The sequence below is a fragment of the Motacilla alba genome, chromosome 4 (genome assembly GCF_015832195.1).
Source record: "Motacilla alba alba isolate MOTALB_02 chromosome 4, Motacilla_alba_V1.0_pri, whole genome shotgun sequence".
Lineage (NCBI taxonomy): Eukaryota > Metazoa > Chordata > Aves > Passeriformes > Motacillidae > Motacilla > Motacilla alba.
The window spans coordinates 23331512-23350628 of record NC_052019.1 but is presented as its reverse complement, the minus strand read 5'-3'; the positions used below and the strand labels follow the sequence as shown (position 1 = coordinate 23350628).

Genomic DNA, 19117 nt, shown 5'->3' with positions numbered 1-19117 from the left:
AAAACTAGTAAACATCTGGACTCAATACGGAAATGAGACACTATCACCAAGGGTGAAAATATACAAAATATGGTCTTTCAAGATACACAGTTATGGAATCTCCCAACCAGGAACTAAATAACGAGATCATCTTGAGCTATAATCTTGGCTCCAGTCTGGGCCACTTTCAAAGGCTATCAAATTCCAAGCAGTATTTGTAGTACAAGTATTACAGAGTAATCTCCCTAGTCTGCTCTATAAAAATGAAAATGGAAGCCAGCTGATGGACTTTAGGGCACCAATGGGCTTTGGCTTTCTAGGGCAAGGCCGGCAGTTTTTACTTTAACTGCAAACACAACAAAGGCCTAGAAAGTTCTGTTCCGCTTCCACTTCCAACAAGCTTAGCTGGATCGTCTGTTTAGTGTGACCCTAAACCTATCCTTGGGATAGCAAAATTCAACACAGTACAAAGAGAAGGAATGGGATTCAAATTATTTGATCTTTGAGAGAAACATGGATATATAGACTGATTCTCTTATTAAAAAAAAATCTACTCCTCAGTACTTATCTAGTAAATCTTTTTGCTGATGATATTCAAAGAAGCAGGTCATTTCTGACAGTCTTAAGATGAATCTCCTTATTACAGACATGAGATAAGGAATTTTATACTTTTTCAGTACTATTTAACACTATTGTGTCTTTCCAGAGACAGAATTCTGTTATGCCAATTCATACTCATGAACACGCTTGCTTTTCCAAAGATTTTCAAATATAAATTGGGCTGGCATTCAAAATTAGTAGTGTCTTAAACCAAAGTTATGTCCAAAAATATAGCACACATCAGCTGAATAGAGTGTTAGAAATTTTTCTCCAGCTGAAAGGGGCATCAGTCCTTTTGCCTTTTCATTGAAGACTTTGTTCTTTTTAATAATAAAAACCACTTTTTTTTTTCCTTTCATGCCTGTGAGTGCTCTCATCAGAAGCACACCAAATTCATTCAATGTCCTCTGGTAGCAGGACAAATAGATGAGCCAAGGGAAAGGACTCTGTGATAAAAACTAAGGGGTTATCACAATTATTTCTAGAATAACACCAAACATTATAGATACAATGTGTGAGTAGGTGGCACTAGAGCTGAAACTGGATACAAATCATGAGAGAGTAACACACAGGCTTAACATTATCTTCATTATGCAATAGATCCAAGGCCAGTAAGAAACATATTAGTAAAGAGACAGATGTTCTGAGAGCATGCAACCCAGACAGAGTTCTTCCTTTTCCCTGCTTAGCAGCAGTAGAGAAGGCTGCAGAGCGAAACAGCTTCTCCATCCAGTCTGGACCAGTGCCAGGATAAACTAAGCTACAGATCCAAAAGAGAACTGATCCTTGATTTTAATTACAGGAGGATTGCTTACACATTAGCTTAAAACTGTAACTCTCAAAGCATAAGACAATTTACAATCAGGTGACTGCCAAGGAGCAGAGAAGTGAAAAAAATGGCCATTCATGCTTGGTAGTATCCGCAAAACACAAAGCACTCTCCTCTGGCTTCAACCAGCCCAACTGTGCTGGCTAGAACCACCGCTGCCACCCCCTCTGGAGGTGAGGACATCAGGTTGCAAGGACACCACCTGTGCCAAGAGCAGAATGAAGTAGCACCAGTGTCTCATCACCACCATGATAAGTACTCTGTCCCCAGGGACCGGGTAGCTCTTCCAAGCTACCCATGGGACCAAATCTGGAAACTACAGTAATCATCAGAGAGTGAACAATGCGGATAAATGCTGAATGACTTTGTTGCTCATGGACTTCGCTCAGTGTTCATGGAACAGTTGTATACAGAGTCCCAAGCCCACACATGCTACCTGTGTTACCTCAGGAAAAAGCAATTCTTACCAAAATCTCTCTTAAAGTTTTGGCTTGAAAATATTGTGGGGAAAGGGAACAGAGAGAAAAATGAAGGTATTTATAGTAAAATTTTATTCTTTGCCCACAGAGCAATTAAGCTGGAACTCCAAATAGGAAGAATGTAGGGCAAATTAAAATTTTTAAGCATTGTAGAATTACTGGTTTAATGGTCTGCCAAATGACAGCACACTCCCAGCAAAGAGTTCTGGCTGCAGAAAGCCCTTAATCCCAATGAATAACTAAGTGGGAATAATATCAGCAAAACAGCTGTCAGGATGAAATGCTGTTCAAGCCGACTAGGGGAACAACTGCCTAGACCTGTAAAGCAGTATGTTCAGCCCAACCTCAAAGCAAAACCAGGAGCTCAAACTACAGTTTAACTGTAGTTTACAGTTTAACCTGCCTCCACCATCTTCTGTCTTAAAAACAGGGTTTATGCAGGACAAAGAAGCAGTAAAAGAAAAGAGCAATTGTTCTCTTCAGAAATAGAGCAGGGTCAATTTGGAATTAATTTGAGAGTTGAGTCCAAGTGTCTTCCAAAGAGATGATCTGGCAATTTGGTATCTGTCTGTACTCGTGCTTCTCACTTTCTACTGTGATGAAGGGAATACTAAATGCAGAACTCCTGAAGACACAACTTCACAGAAACAACGTACCAGGAAATCTCTATTAAGCCCTGCTGAGCAAATCACTCTAGTCAGAATTGCTATCACATATTTCCAGTAGAAAGAGCTACATCTTGCCTGCAACATGATCAGGGCCTGAGATCTCCACTCCAACCAGGACGTCCTGGGGAAAAGGAGATTTTACAGTGGATTAGACATGCCTGATCTAGCTTATATTCTCTGAAGTGCCTGTTACAGGGTGTGTTCTCTTGAAGCTCTTTATCCAGACTCTGCTAATTCCCATTTCTTCCCTTATCTCAACTAAATTTCCTAAATTTCTTTATTTCTGTGCAAGTTTAGAAGAAAAACCTTTAAGTTATATGCACCAGGATACAAAGATACAAGAAGCATAGACGACCAACTGCACGTCAACTGCTCAAGTAAGCCCGCAATAACCATTATCCTATATAAAGATATTTTAAGCCCCTAAGGCACATAGGAGGCAGAGAGCTGCCAGAATCCATGTGACAAATTCATCAAGTGAGTGCCTTTTGCTACCCATATTTCTGTGCATTAACAGATGGATTACTGGGCAGACATTTACAGACAAAAAAATCCCCCAACATTGCCCACACAAGCAGCAAGCAAAATGGTCCAAAGCCCTTCAGTCAAAAGCCATATTTTAAGTTAGATAGGCTGTTGACAAACAAAAAAAAAAAAAGGTATTTTGTTTTACTAGTAAGAACAAAGTTATAATTCTCTTAACTTGTATTAGTTCAAATATTCTGTCACTGCACTGGGAGTGAAAGAGCTATAGTTACAGCAGTCCAGAAATTCCCAAATGTGCTCTTTCCCTCCAACAGCCTCATTAGACTTCTGGCAGGAAGAAATCATGGCTCTGATGAGTAGGACAAGTGCACAGGTCAACACACTTGGCTTCAAGCTCAGTCGTTCACAACACATTTTCATGGCAACCTATAAATGCAATTGGTTGTGGAAGACTTCTCAGACAGCAGCTCTTTTCATTTCATGCCATTGTCCTAAGGAATTCTGCTATGATACACCTCTGGACAACAAAGGATGCAAGTGTGCACATTGGAAGTGCCCTTCTGCCCCTGTCAGCAGCTTTCTACATTGTAGAAGTGCCATTTCTCTAACTTGCTTTTTCTTGAATAAATAAAAGCTTATCCTCAACAGAGTAGCAGCAAGAGTTTTTGATGCGTGGAAGCATCTCAATTTTGTTGACTCTATCACATCTGCTTCACCAACCATTTACAGCTTTCATGCTGTTGCAGTTCTAAGTTTAAAGCACTCTCTCTCCCCACCAAACACAAAAATAGGAGCTCATGTTTTGCTCTCTTCATATGTTTCTTGTGTACAAGATGCTTATGTTTTCCCTCTCGATCCTAAAAGCAAACTTCTACCTGGCTGAAGTTGCATGCCCTGAGAAATGTTCAGTGCTCATAGTTAACACTGACAGTCCTTTCTCCAGGAGCGCTTTTTCCAACAGCACCTGTCTCCTGGGTGTACTGGACACCAGGTCAAGCCATGGGAAACCATTGCTTTGATGCTTCATGTTGGAGCTCCTCATCCTGTGCAAAGCCTGCCCCCACTGCTGCTTGTGAAAATCAGCACCTTCTAGTCACACAGCCCAGCACCCCAAGCATGCAATGATGGCATACTCCCCTTTCCCTACACAGGGACCCCCCTCATGGTCTTCCTCCTCTTGGGAGATACTGAGACAGGAAAAAGGCAGAAAACAAAAGGTTTCAACACAGTTTGAGATTGCACCACTTCCAGCAAGTCTGCTCTGGCTTTGATCTATTGATTTCAAGGCCCTTAATGTGGGAAGCTGAAATGCAAGTTTTTTCCACACAATTTATTAAAGAAAAGAAAACCCAGTATGGCAATGGAGAACTAAGCATTGCACTGAAAAACTAACAAATATTGAGAGTGGATGTAAAAACCACAACTATCAGATCTGCCTATAACCAGAATATGCACTCAAGAGTCTTGGTTGAAATCCAGAAAGTACAGAATCAAAGCTATTATTCAGCAGTGCAACCTCAGAGACAGTAGTGAACTACAATGAATGGAAATTATTGGATAAAATCCTGCAAGCACCGGTAGACAAGTTTTTTATCATATCTTACTGGAATGTCACCCAGAGCTACCCCTGTGAATTTTCATTAAATTCACCCATAGCTATCTATAGCTGCTTTGCCTACTTTCTCCCCTGAAGCTACTAACACAAAGAAAAATGAGTGAAAGGAATGAAGTTACAAAGCATTTATTACTGAGATGCACTTTTACATAAAAATAGGGATCTTTTCCTGTTTAGAAAGAAAAGGCTCCAAGAAGGATCTCCCACCAATTGCAGTGCATCCTTCATAAAGTGCATATCCTTCAGATCCAGTCCTACTACAGATCCAGTTTGATGGGTTTGATGTTTATAGTTGGAGGGCACCCATAGCAAGTCAACGTCTGCAAATCTAACTGAGGACTGCTTGCTGGGAGAAAATAATTATTGAAAGATAAGGGAGGTAAAACTACTACAACTTCATTTAACACCCTCCCTTTGTGTTCATCTCCTCACAGCATATATGTCAGCCTTTGCTGTGCTGTGCCACTCTGAGAGTCTCTGGATGTCAGGAGCCACATTGCAACAGCCACCTGTGCTGGAACCACCAGCTGGAGCCACCACACAAGAGCCACCACCTCCGCTCCGAGCAGTGGCCATGCACGTGGGCCATCCTGAGAGATCAGCGTAGCACTGCCTACAGCCCTTAGCACCAGCAGGCAGAAGTGCCTGCCTTGCCAGAAAGTGCCCTTCAACCCAGCACCCTCAGCAGAGCAGTGACATGGGCAAAGTGGCTCTGGTCTGATAGAAGGAGAAAACAAAGTCCCAGCAAGACTGAAGACCTGCATGTTCACAATTAAAATGTTTAGAGGGTACTTTTACTTCCCTTTGAAACAGGCAAGATGTTTCTAATAAAGAATCATTTGAGTCAATTAAACTTTGTTGATTTTTGGTTTTTTAACATGTTATTCCAAAACTGAAGGCCCCTTGTTAAAATAAAAATTGGGTTTGGGAGGGGTAGGATATTAGGCTAAGGTTTATATATAATTTCTGAGTACTCAGACAAGACTCACTTTTGTGACTCACTGATTATGACACCTTCTTTTCATTGCAAGCATATTTTTTTCTGGTAAACAAATTATTTTCTTGCCTATCTTTAGTTGATCCAAACACTGTCACATGACAGACACTGCACATGCATACTCCTAAATCCGTAGCTTCCTTTTTCCAAACCACAACTTCAAAAAAAGCTCATCAGAATCCAGAAAAGGACAAACATAAAAAAAAAGACACTTACATAGCTATTCTCTTTTTTTTTTTTTTTTTACCTGTTTAGATTACATAGTTACACTTATGCCTCTGGACTGAAAAATTTTCCAGAGTTGTTTTTGTTGCAGCAGTATATGTGAGTTAGCCCACTGAAATGAATTACAACAATTGCACAGAAACAAAGCCAAGGGATTCATGGCTGAACATCCTGGCACACTGGGCATCCCTGCCTGCACCAGCCTGACAGAGACAAGGCAGCACTTCTGCCTCTTCTCATCCCTCTCCCTTTCCCAAACACACACAGTCAGGAAATGCTCACTGACAAGTAGCAGACTTCAGCTAACACACCATGACTCTTTTTAAAATGGAAAAATAGAAAATGGAAAATACAAGCAAAATTGCCATCAATGGCATGAAGTTAATACTCAAAACCAGGAATTCAGAGAAAAAAAAAATGGGGAGGATGACTTCAGTGCTTTTCCTTAGACACAGAAGCTTCCCTTCTCTGACAGCAGACTTAAAAAAAATCTCTTACTTCAAAATTTTCTAGATTAGTAAAGGAGATATTTGGACAAAGAATTTTCAGGATTTGTTGTAAGTAGAATTGAAACGGAGTGTCCAATACACCGATATCAGATATAAAATTTGCACAAGAAATTAAATCATTACGAGTTCCATAATTTCCTTGAATATTTATATGCAGGTGAAGACTAAAGTCAGGGGTTTGGATTTGGGAATTACATTTGCTTTAAGACACGTAGCAAGACCTCTAACCTCTACCAGAGTCACACGACAGCATAACTTTCTGCATTTAATGGAGAACAGTGCCGGCAAAGCCCCACAAAGAGATTTTTAACCTCAACTCCCTGTCCTCTGTAGCCATGCAGGCATTCTGCTCCCACTTGAAATCAGTTATATACTGGTATCAGCCTCTGCTTTTGCAAAAGCAAGGTTATGCTTCTCAAACCAGAGCAACAGTTAAAATTCTTTGTGCCATTCTGTGACTCAATGCTGAGCTACAAATTCCTTTGAGTTTCTTGGCCTTCTGGTTTTAGTGGAAAGATCATTTGGAGTTTTTTCTTGCCACTCTGGAAATGCAAAGGTCCCAGAGTGGAAGACAATGCTTTTTTTCATCCTCAGTTCACAACTTCTCCTTCCAAGAGTCCCATCCGGTGTGAAGGAATTCAGATGATGCAGTGCTATCAAGCATTATCAGTACATTATGTAAAGCCCTTGATCTGCATTTTTGCTGTATGTGTGTATCAGAGCTAAAATAAATTTTTGGAACTCTTACGTATTAATCTTTCCATAGATTTTGCTTCCTCATTGTCGGTGAGAAAAACCTGAGACACAACAATGTATGTCTGAGGAACTGCAGGTAACAGCTTCATTTATTTATTAAATGATACTGTAATCCACCCAGACATTTGATTGCTCCCAATTGCAGCATTCTACAGAGATCTACCAACACCAAGAGGAAAGGAAACCAGAGGGAATGTATTTACAGTATCAGGATGAGGTCTCCTGGATTTTGTGCATTACATAGGGCATGTGCAGCCACTTTCCATATAACTTGTAGATAATTGAAGGGCTGGGATTCATCTGAAGACTGTGGAAAATTCAGATGGAGGTAGAGAGAATTTGGATGTTGGAACAGCATAAGGAAAAAGCCACCACAGAGAACTTTTCCTTTGATGTTCTTTCTGAAACTCACAGTGAGATCAGATCACACATTGCAAAAATCCTGTCTTATTTCCATCATGAACCAGGGATCATGCAGAACACTCTGTGAAGGAGCAATTAATGAAGAGCATTACTCTCTTACCTTACTCAACCATCCATTCAGAGCAGAATTAAAGAATTGCTTCCCCTGCCTCCACCATGCTGCTCCTTAGCCTGTGAAGTGCTCTGACACTGAATCACTGACAAGGATGCCACAGCCAAGAAGCCACATCAGTATTATTTTTCATAATCTTAGCTTGTCAATGTTGATTTCAAAATCAAGTTGTCTTTGGTACTAGGCATGAGACCTCTGAACAGCTAAAACCAGCAAAATAGGGTTTCTCTTCAAATGAGCAAATGAAGAGGATTTTCTTCTCCTCATCAATCAAGAATTCACTAGACTACTTCAAGTCAATTTTAACATCAGATGCAAGCTCTATTATTAACCCCGTTGTTAAGCTAGACATTTTTCTAGGGTAAGGATTGCTGGCAATAATCATCATATATGCACACAATTAAAGAAAAACCCTAGTTAACAGTAGCAGGCTATACTGGAACTGAGCAGAGTGACTATCAAGGTAAAGGATTCTTATAAACAACTAATACCACAAACAAAAAGCCTCTTAAGGATTTAGCATCTAAATTCTCAGGAATTAAGCCTGCATGTCATCTTCTCAAGATCTGGAAAGGAAGGGAAATTTAAATTCCTTAATGGTAAATTATAGCAGTGCACAATGAATTAAATAATAACATAAAAAATGAAATTCAAGCCAAGCCAAGCCAATGAAATTAGTAATTTTTAAAGTTTCCTATAATAAAACAGGTTTAGCAAAAATAGTTAGATTGGAAGCCAAACATATTTCACACTGCCTTGATGAGTTTCTGTAAAGAAAACTCAATAGCATACCCTGAAGATGCCTGCCATAAGCCATAGGAGTTTTGCTTTTGTATAAAGAAGGATCTTGCTTATATAAACAGGCTCTTCACTACAATAACACAATTGGTTAAAGTAGGATTAAAAATAAAATTAAGTGATGCTTACCCACCCACTGTCAAGGAGTCACAGATGCACAGAACAACCAGGTTGGTAGGGACATCAGGAGGCCTCTAGTCCAACCTCCTGCTATGTGCAAGTGCAGCTCTTGGGTCTGACCAGGCCATTCCCAGCTTTGTCCAGACAGGAATGTAACATTCCAGGGAGGGTGTTCTCCAAGCACCTCTGGTCAACCTTCACCCATGTTCAGCTGGCTCATGGTGAAGAAATTTCTCACTATATCAAGCCATAATCTTTCCTATTTTAATTTATGACAAGTATCTCATTTTCCTGTCACATACCTCTGTGAAGCGCTTGAATTTGTCTTCTCAAAAACCCGCTCACTGGTACAGGGATGCTGCTGCCATGTCCACACAAAGCCACCTATCCTGAAGAAGCCCAGCTCCATCACCCTCTCTCTCATGACAAGTATTCCAGCCCAATCCAGCCTGGGGGCTCCCTGCTCCGTTTCCTCCAGCTTACCAATGTCCCTCCCACTCTGGGCTCCAAAACTGGATGCAGTATTCCAAGAGGGGCCTAGCAAGTGCCAAACAGGAGCAAACAACCACTTCCATCACTACCAGCTCCAGAAGATCATGAAGTGCTAGCCTCTTCTTGTACCCAGCCTGTTTTCCCACAGGTTCCCCCAGCCTTTTCCATCAGAGCTGCTGGCCCAGCAGTCAGTCCCCACCCTGTCCCAGGTACAGGAATTACATTTCTGCTGTTTATTTTAATCTGTGGTACATTACAGTTCTTCACATTCTGTCTCAAGGACACAGGCCACAGCCCTTTCACCCACGGCAGTGGTTAAGAGAGCTGGGAGAAGTTTCAGCTATCAATTTTAATGTCATGTCCCTGGTGCCGTGGTATCTGTTGTACTCGGTGATCTAAGGGCCCAGGTGAGGCAAGTCTTCCTTCTTTAAGTGATAATATTGGAAGGAGAAGGAGAAGGAGAAGGAGAAGGAGAAGGAGAAGGAGAAGGAGAAGGAGAAGGAGAAGGAGAAGGAGAAGGAGAAGGAGAAGGAGAAGGAGAAGGAGAAGAAGGAGGGAAAGCTTAGATCTTCATGGCATCCACGCCAAAATGTTCATACCTTCCCCCACGCAGCTGTCCTTTTAAGTGACACTTTCACCCCATAATTGTCTTTTTCATTAGAAAATTGTTCTTCTTAGAATGTTTGCAGAAAAAGAATGCACAGAATTTTTCATCCTTGGATGAAAAGCTCCTAGACTGCTAGATTTTCCAAACAAAAGATAATGCAGTTTTTACAACCTGATAAGCCAAAACATTTTCGAAGCTAGAAAATTCTGCTGTATCAACCTACTATTTAAACTCCATACTTGGAAAATATTTCACCTTCCTTTCTAGAGGACCAAAGTTTGCTTTAAAAAAAATATTTTTAAAAATGTAACTACTAGCAGAACAAGCCCAGTGACATGACATAGCTGTGCTAAGTGTCTCCACAACCAACTGCATAACGGCATCCCAGACTGGTGTTAAGGTCAGATCTTTTACCCATTTTAAAATTTCAATACTGAAAGTAGAAAGTAATTCAGGTTTGAGACTATTAAGAGTTCAGTCCTGCTTTTCCTGACATTATCCCTTCAACAATAGTATTGTTGTTCTGATTATTTTCACCCCTGTGCCAAGCTCTACTTGTAACATGGCTTAAACAGATCTCATGACAAGGGAACTGGGTTCATGTATACAGCACAGGAGGTCGGCTGCCAGGCAACTGGGGAGGAAAAAATTTCTAGAAGGTGGTAGTCTGACAGGGTCAGAGAGTTTAGGTGGGTTCTTCCCCCCACATTAAATCAATTTAGCTGTCATTCCACCAAATGACTAACTGAGCCAGAATGAAGAGCATCCCATCTGTCCTGCCAGCAGTCCCTAAATGCTGCCCAGGAGGAGATGCAGAGATAGCAGTGAAGAATTCCTCTCTGAGTCCAGCTGCTGTAATCACAGTAAAGTTATCCTGCATTCACACACATCTAGGGCCTGATATCAGTCCCACACCTTTTGATTCTTCATAGTTACCTTACAAACACTGTGGGAAGGATTATTCTGGCCTATACTTCAGCTTGTCCACATATCAGGCTACTTGTCTAACACATTTGCACACATTTCTTCTAGTCTGAGAATACACTTGCTCACTTTAATAAATTAATTCCCAATATATTACATAAAGTACATAGGTAAGACACTCTTCTTCCAGCAGAAGAAAAAGAGCTCAAAAGAAAGAAAGGCTAAAGGCTGAGAAATTTGACCTGCAAACACTGCTTGGAAGCTCATTCAACAACTATTCTACAGTATTTGATTAATAAAACCATTCCGTTTTAGAGCTTGGTCCAACATTCTGCTCTTAAATGGTTGCATTTAAATACTCTCATAAAGTAGTTCAACTGAATTCTCTGGAAATTCTTGCTAGAGAAGAGGTCTGTTGGATTTAATGCATCACTATCCAAACAATGGCATGACTGTAGTGGCACCCAAAGGTCCCAGTTTAACTATAGGCACCACCATTCTAGGAACTGTGTCAATGGTCAAAGGAACTGGTGTCCCTACTCAAGGATCTTAGGATCAGCTTCACAGAAGAGTAGATATCTACACGTTTAGAAATAGAAACGCTCCTGCAGGACACAGGTTGCTCGTGTACTCTGTGAATCAGTCAGCTTCCCCAATACATTTCAGCAAAAGAGCTTTTTCTCTGATGTTCCTCAAAGGCCATACTGCATTCCAAAGACCATATAAACAAACTTGTGTATTACTCAAGTTCCAGGACATCAGTGCAGATACTCCAAACAAGTCCTTCACCATCAAGAAAGATTTGCTTGATTAATTACCTTCAACTCCTTTTAAGTTACATTGTTGCAGTGAGAGCCTCCTCTCTGGCTGAGAGAGAAACCCTACAGAAACCTTTTTACTAGACTCCCTGCTCAAGCAAATCACATGAAGTTTATTTTCCTGAGTCACTTCCCTGAATTTATGCCTCTCATACTCTTCCATAGAGAAGGTAGTGCAGGAGTGGCCTGCCTATTTTGCTGTATGTTGTGGCACGTCCAGAGGCACTAGGGAATGCACATGGTCCTACAGCTTCTCCTAGAAGCAGCACCACTGTTACCAATTTAAAACACTGCTTTAAGCACAAAAATCTAAGAGGTGTTTCTGCTAGAAGGCTAAACACCCAGCAAACTTCTCTGGCTGACAAATTTCTCCATAACACAAGAATTCTCACAGGGAATGTATACAGGGGAAAAGTAGCAGATTATTAGAAGCTGATGGGGTTTAGTTTACACACATCTAAAGGGAATGATAAAGTCAAGCACTGGTCACAATGGACAGAAAAACACGACCTGTTTATTATTGCTATACAAATATGAAGGAAGTCTTCTTATCAGCTAGCAAAGTTTCTAAGGAATACAAATCTATGGAAAAACCATGTCTAATTGAACCATGTCTCCGCAATGAGGAGAGAGCATATTAATGAGGCAAGGCTAGGAGGCACGATGAGGAGATAACAATACCCTTAGGAGTTACACCAGTATTAAATGTGACTTTATTACCGTATTATTCTCCTATGAGTCTTTACAGCAAGAATAACTCTGTTTATACAGATGTTCTTTCAACCACCAGCTATTCCAGATTAAACAGACACACAGAAAACCTTGATATTTTAAGATTACAGGCCATTAGGTTAAATTAGATTCGTTATTTTGCTATAGTATGCCACTAGGCTTTACAAGGTTGATATATTCTTTCAGTGAAACTGAGACGCATTAATTGAAATGAGATACCACACCTTTAATAATGCAGACTGATGTAGCTCTCTCACAGGATTTTTCATTCAGTGCTTTTATTTTAATTCCTCTGAGTGCTACTAATAAGGTGCATTTTATCATTAAGAGGGCATTCTTCACTTAAGCAGTACATGCCAAGCTAAACTAAAATAATAGACTAGTTTGCTGTTACAAGGGGGATGAACCTTGTTGGTATTTATGCAAAATTAAGCAAGCCTGAACTCTGGTTTCCTACCCAAAGGTATCCACCAAAACTTCAGTCTAATTTAGACCACCCTGCACTGCAGCATCCAGATTAAAGTAATGCTGGCAGAGAAAAAGGAAGGCTTCTGGCACCCAGAAGACCATCTCTGGTGAAAGGTGACAGACCCAAGGAGTAAAACCAAGACCCCTAAGACCTCTGGAGGAGTGGAATGGAAGTTCCTTGATCCTCGCAGATCTAAACACTAATAACTTAATGTCTTAGCTGTCCATCTGCAAGAAGAGGAGAAGCCTCTCTTTCCAGTCCCACCACAGGAGAAATATACGGCAGAGCATGGGGTGGATTTCTGCAGCCCTACAACAATAGTGACAGCACTCGCAGGAGGATTTAAACCAGATGAGAATCAAACAAGTCACACAATCGTTAGAAATAAAAATGCACAGAAAGATGAGAGAGTTTTCAATCTGTCCATTTCTACTTTAATTTCCTTGCATGGCACTATTTTACAGCCTAAGACAGATTTTAAGCTGTCATACACTGCTAGCATTCTCACTAGCTTGTCTGCTCCATACTACGGGTTCAATAGCTCTCCTTGCAATCATTACAATTTCTTTTTTTTTCATTTGAGAGAGATTTAATTTTAAATGGTCAGAGGGGAGTTGGAAGACACAACACGCTGGACATTTCCTAAAATCTCTAGGCCAGAGAATAAACTGGTGAGAGACAAGTACAGAGCCAGCTGAAGCAGATGGACTTAGTAGCCAGACACAGCATGACCCCCATTTCTGCTTTTCATGGAAATTGATAGGACTTGGCACACGGAATGTTGATACCTTACCATTTCCTATTTTTTATTTTATTTCTTTTTAAGACTGACATTGCTTTTCAATAACTTGCACTAGCATATCAAGTTCTACATAATTCAATCAGTTCAAATCATCCAGATTTAGAAGGGTGAATGCTGACCAGATTTTTGGAAGAGGTAATAACCCTGATGCTCCAGAGCTTAAGCCAAACTGGGATTAAAAGGAAAATACTATGTGTTAGGCAAATTAAGCCACATTGGCTTCAGTGGCAGTTCTTCCTCCTTTCTCCTAGTCAGATCATCAACTCTGGGCATTGCTGGAAAGGCAGATGCTTCCCTCTCACACCACAGCTGTGGCAATGCTCCAGGCTCCTGACACATTCCCCTCAGGCAAGGGGACTGTTGCAAAATTAACAGTACATTACAGTTCTGTCATTCAGGCATCAAGCAGTTGATGCTTTAAAATTTGGAGGAAGCACAAGAAGTTATTGATGGCTTCCCCTGTACATATTGAACTTTGGGACTTGCATGGAGGAAAAGAACTTAAAGAGCTCTCCTGCTCTGCTCACCAGGGCCTGTGTAGCTCAAGAAACAGGCATGAGATCTCCTGCCACAGTGAACTGTGGAATAAACTGCCCAAGAGAGAAGTTTCTGCTTCACCCACAAGGTTCTGTTCTAATACAGGAAGACTTATAGTCCCTTAATTATTATAGTGCCTGGAGTGGCTGATGACAGCTTTGTTATCTACAGAGAACTGTTTCACCATTGAGTTCTTGGCTTCATTAGGAGTCAGCAGCACTCATGGTCACAAGGTATTTTTATACCATATGTATGATGGAGTCACGTGTCTCTCTCCCTTGGTCCTCTGTCATAAAGAAGGCTATAGAAAAACTGCTGTATTCATCTTCCCAAGACAAATGGTGTTTATGTGCACTTCACTTTCCCAAGCTGCATGGTCACCTTTCCTTGGCACAAAAGCCCTTCTTTTCACATTCATCATGGTTCCTCTGCCTCTGGTCCTACACCAGCCAGATTCCCATCATGTCAGGGCCAATTCCCTGATGACTGACATAGCATTACTTTTCCAATTGATGCTGGACTAAAACATCACAGTCTAAAATTCACAGGGCTTCACAGAATCTTAAAGTCACAACGATTTTCACAACCTTTTGCCTAGTCACGTTCAGGAAAGAGAATCCACTGAGGCTTTCTAAAAGCTGCAGATTAAATTCAAAGCCCACAGCTGAAGGGAGCAGCTACCGTGGTGTCTGGGTTTATGCCACCTCCACGCATGTTCTGTACCGGAAATCAGATGGAGAGCTATTTTCAGCGTCTCTATTGGCACATGCCAAAATATTTAACTATTAAATTTGACCCACCACCTGCCCATCTTTCCGTTTTACGGCGCGAGCAAACATCAAGCACATCTATTTTTTTCTGTCCTGCTTGAACAGCCAGGCTAAATATCTCTCCTTGGTCGGCCGAGAGACGGGAACAGGGGCAGCAGGGCTGTCCCCGGCCTCGCAGCGGTGACGGCCCGCCCCTCCGCGCACTGCGGAGCGCTACCTGCGCGGCCGCCGCCGCCGCCCGAGGCCCGGGGAGCCGGCGGGGCGCGGGGCCGGACGCTTCCCGGCGGGGCGGGGGCTCCTCGCAGCCCCCGGGAGCCCCGGGAAGACGGGGAAGCATCCGCGTCCGCTCCGCAGCTCGGCGCACCTGCCCGGCTCGTGTTTACAGCCGTCCCGTTCATCCCAGCGCCGGGGGCGGGGAGGGAAATGCGATTAACAGATTAAGTTTGGAAGCGACGGAAGGGGGGCGGGGGCCCATCCAAAGGCGCGCACCCTGCGCGGGCGCTGAGTGGCGGCTCGGTCGGCCCCGGCTGCTTTCCCCGCACCGAGGAAAGCCGGGGAGAGCGGCGGGGAAGCCGGGATAGAGATCAGCGTGGAATAAAACGCCCACACTACCCGGGGGGACAGCGACCGTGGGGGGAGGGAAGGACACCGGGTTGTCCCGCGGGGCGTCCCCGATGGGGCCGGGCTCCCGCACTCCTGCCATCCCGCGGGCTTACCTCGATCCATTTCTGAGCCTCGGTGAAGGCCAGCTCAGGCTGGGGGGGTTCTGCGGGAGGCTGAACCTCTCCCAGCTCCAGCCCAGGACTGGCCATCTGCAGGGCCCCGGCGCGCCGCGGCTGCGGCGAGGGAGAAGCCAGGCACGGAGTCGCCAGCCCGGGGTGAGCCGCGGCCGCAGCGAGGGGACGCCGGAGGCCGCTGCCTGTCTGTCTGTCCCTGCCTCTCCCTGCTCGCAGCCGCCGGGGCGGGAGCCGGGGGCGGCGGCGCTCCGCAGCCCGGCTGGCTGCAGCTCGCCTGCGGTAACCTCTCTCCGCCGGTGCCCCCGTCCGTCCGCCCGCCCTGCCGGCTCGGTCCTCCCTCGGCTGCCGCCCCGCCCGCCCCGCCGGCGGAGCGGAGCCGCGCTGCGCTGTCCTGAGCTGCCAGCTAAAAATAAAACAGACGGGCGAAGCCGCTTTGCCTTCAGCCCATGCAAATGCCCGCGCCGCCGCCTCCCCGCCGCGAGCATCGCATCGCGGGCGGCGCTGCCACCGGGGGGAGGGTGGGCGGGGGCCTCGGGCACCCCGCGTGGGGACGGGGACGGGGACGGTGATGGCAAGGCGCTCCCTGCTTGGGGAAGAGCCGCTCCCCTCACCCCGCTGCTCCCGGGGAGGGGGGGACTCGAGGGCAAGGCTACCCCTGCTTTGGGGGCAGCCAGTCCCCCACCCTCAGCTCTCGGAGGGCACGGAGCCGGACACGGTGAACTGCTGTTTGCGGCTGCTGCCTTAAACATCTCACTCATTGATCGCGGGGCACCCGAGAATCTCCACATCCGCGGCGGGAAAGCGCGCTGCTGCTCGCCCGTCCCTCACCCACCTGCCTGAGGGCCGGGGCTTCTGCAGCGGGAGCGGAGCACGGCAGGTGCCTCTGACGGCACTGCGGAACGTGTCCCCGGGCTGCTCAGGGCGACACTGGCCTTGAGAAAAGGCGTGAGGGTCAGCACAGGGCTGGACTGTCTTAGTCTTCCTGGAGACGCAGAGCAGGCATCGAGGTGTGCTTGAAAATGCATGCCATGGGTGAATGCTTCCCGTTTGTGTCTTTATGCAGAGGAAGAAATGCAACTCTGTCCTGCAGAGACTTGCATGCCGAACTTACATGGTGTGAGTAGTCCTAGATCAAGCAGATGCTTCTTAGCCTAAGGTTAACCATAGAAGTTTCTAGAAACAGAAGGAAGTTTTTTTTCACCAGGCCTTTTAAAAGACAAATCCTAAAAATCTCCTCTCACGAGCGTTCAAAACATGAGCAAAAGTTACTTGCTTATATTCACGAAAGCATAGAAAAGTTTCTGTGCACTGGAAATGCAGATGTGTGAACTTTAACCATTACTACTAAGGTTTTTTTGAAAGGGGTCATAGCTGGCCACCTCTTCAGCTTGTGATAGGTGTCAACAAGTTTTGACAAGAAGCAAACTGTAGGATCTACTTTTCGACATGCCCTTAGTTTGGGCCTTATTTCCCCTCAGTTCAATAGCTGGGATTTTAAATCTTGTTTATTTTCATAGTCAACAAAAAATACCAACTCTTAAAATATAAATGTACCACAAAACTGAATATATTCAACTCTGTTTCTATTCTAGGAATTTGTCTTTATTGTTCACTACCTTTTTTTGGTCTTTGTTTATTGCCTCAAATATGCTGGAGTAACAAAGGGCCCAAAAACAGGATATAAGGTTTATAGGGATTTTTCTGAGAACTGCAACTAGACAAAAACTAGATGAATGGGAAATCTAATCTCAAATATTTAAAGATAAATAAGAAGTGTATTTTGAAATACTTATGCTAACAATCTATTTTCTGATTCTTGTAATATTTAAATAACATTGATGTTTATCAGACAACAATTAGATTCATTCTCCTGGGGCAGTGAAAGACTAACAATTTAAAATAATTATCCTACCTCTTTTTTTTATTACTGTGCAATATCAAATGCATGATTTTCCTGTCTGGTGATCTCAGCATCACCTCTTGGAGAACTAGAAGAGCTGGGTTGGGCTGGGGTAAGCCCTTGTCTAGAAGTGAGGGGTGGACATTCATTGCCCATTTATGCAGTCAATTTTCATGGATCATAAAGGAAAATGTGCTCTGATAAACACTTCTCTTTATATGCTTACAGTCAAGCACACACAACTTTTTAAATTTATTAAATCCTCGCAGCACCACATGGATATAGAGCTAGTGCAGTCTCTAAAGAGCCCTGTTATGTATTTAGGAGTGTAAAAAACTCTGATTGGCAGTAGGAATCTGGCCACTTCTTTTCTAATCCTAATCCTGAACCAGCTTCTCATTCGGTCAAGTACAAGGCAGCATCCGTACCTCCCTGTTCCCATGGAAACACACTTCTAGCATCAGCCCAGCTTACTTTCTTTTTTTTTTTTTTTTTAAATCACCATCTGCCTGGGGAGTTGCAGGGCTTGCTCTAAGCCCCTTGAATACCACTCACAGGTTTTTCAGTGATTCTCCTTTCTGTATAACAACAGCCTTGGCAACTGCAGAAGACAAAATATGAAAACTAGAATGTTAGAAACTCTAGCAAGGTTTTGCCAAGGTCACTCAGTTGCTCCTAACCAGAAACATTGCTAGAAACTTAGTGGTGGAAATTGCAGCAGCAAAAAAAAATAGGAGATTTTTTCCTTGACGTTGTTTTTTAAATGCTCTTACTTAAAAACAAGTGCTTCAGTTTAACTTCTTTTTTTTCCTTTCCAGAAGAAAACTCAAACCAGCATTTCAACAATCTTTATCAACTCACTCATATCTGTATTTATTAGACAGGAGAAAACCTATGGGGGTGCAGGTATCAGTGTCAAATTGCGTATATTGTCCAGGTTCAGTTACCCTTCCCAAAAGCAGACTGTGCCTGTGCATAAGTAAAGTCCCTGTAGAAAAATGCATAATATAGGAGGTTATAGGAGAAAGCAGAAACAGAGAAAGAAGGTCTTCTCCGGTTTCCAGGGATCTTTCTGCTGCTGCACACAGATGGAAAAATAGAGGCTTTGAGGAAGACATGTTTTAGATATTCAGCTTATATTAATTGGTTTGGTCTTCTATCTTGTTTAGTTTCCTCTGCTGGGAAGAGGAACTCTCCTGTTTATTTTTGTCTTCAACTAGCATCTAAAATTGTTAAGCCTCTTGAGTAGCAGGAGCAGAGGTCTAATAAGGCCTGTCTGCTGTTCTGGCAGGCCTGATCTTATCCCATGGCACCAACGAGCAGCTTGCTCCAAGGAAACTGTGTCCTGAACAGCTTCTGCCACTATGATCTGTCTCCCTCAATGAACAGGTTTGGTGTTCAAGACCAAGCTCTCAGCAAAACTACTCCTAGATGGCGTCTTTGTACTCTTGCTGGTCTTTCTGGTTGTATTAGCCTGACAACAAACCTTTTCCTTCAAAGCCAACCTATCACAAATGCTTCAAGCAACATGTGTAGCCTCCATTTGAAAAACATTTCTTTTACAGAGAACAAATGAGTGAAACACCCAAGGATCATTTATTTCTATTCTATTTTACCTTGCTCATTTATCTTTTCTTTGTGAGATTTTACCAATGTAAAAAATGATTTTACCATGGGACTTTAAACCAGCAAGGCCCCATGGCTGTTGAGGAAAAGAAGTTATCCTGCTGGCA

The 19117-nt window shown here is 43.3% G+C and overlaps 1 protein-coding gene across 5 annotated transcripts in view; it reads right to left on the bottom strand.

The window, feature by feature from the left end:
* LIMCH1 (LIM and calponin homology domains 1) overlaps nucleotides 1–15866 on the bottom strand; it is a 174474-nt gene extending 158608 nt beyond the window's left edge. Inside the window, exon 1 of one of the 5 annotated variants that reach the window (XM_038136554.1) lies at nucleotides 15464–15866. In XM_038136554.1, coding sequence (XP_037992482.1) covers nucleotides 15464–15559 — 96 coding nt within the window. In that variant the 5' untranslated portion in view covers nucleotides 15560–15866. The remainder of the gene's footprint in view (nucleotides 1–15463) is intronic. The other 4 variants (XM_038136553.1, XM_038136555.1, XM_038136557.1 and 1 more) reach the window with 4 other exon arrangements.
* Between the last annotated feature and the right edge of the window lie 3251 nt (nucleotides 15867–19117).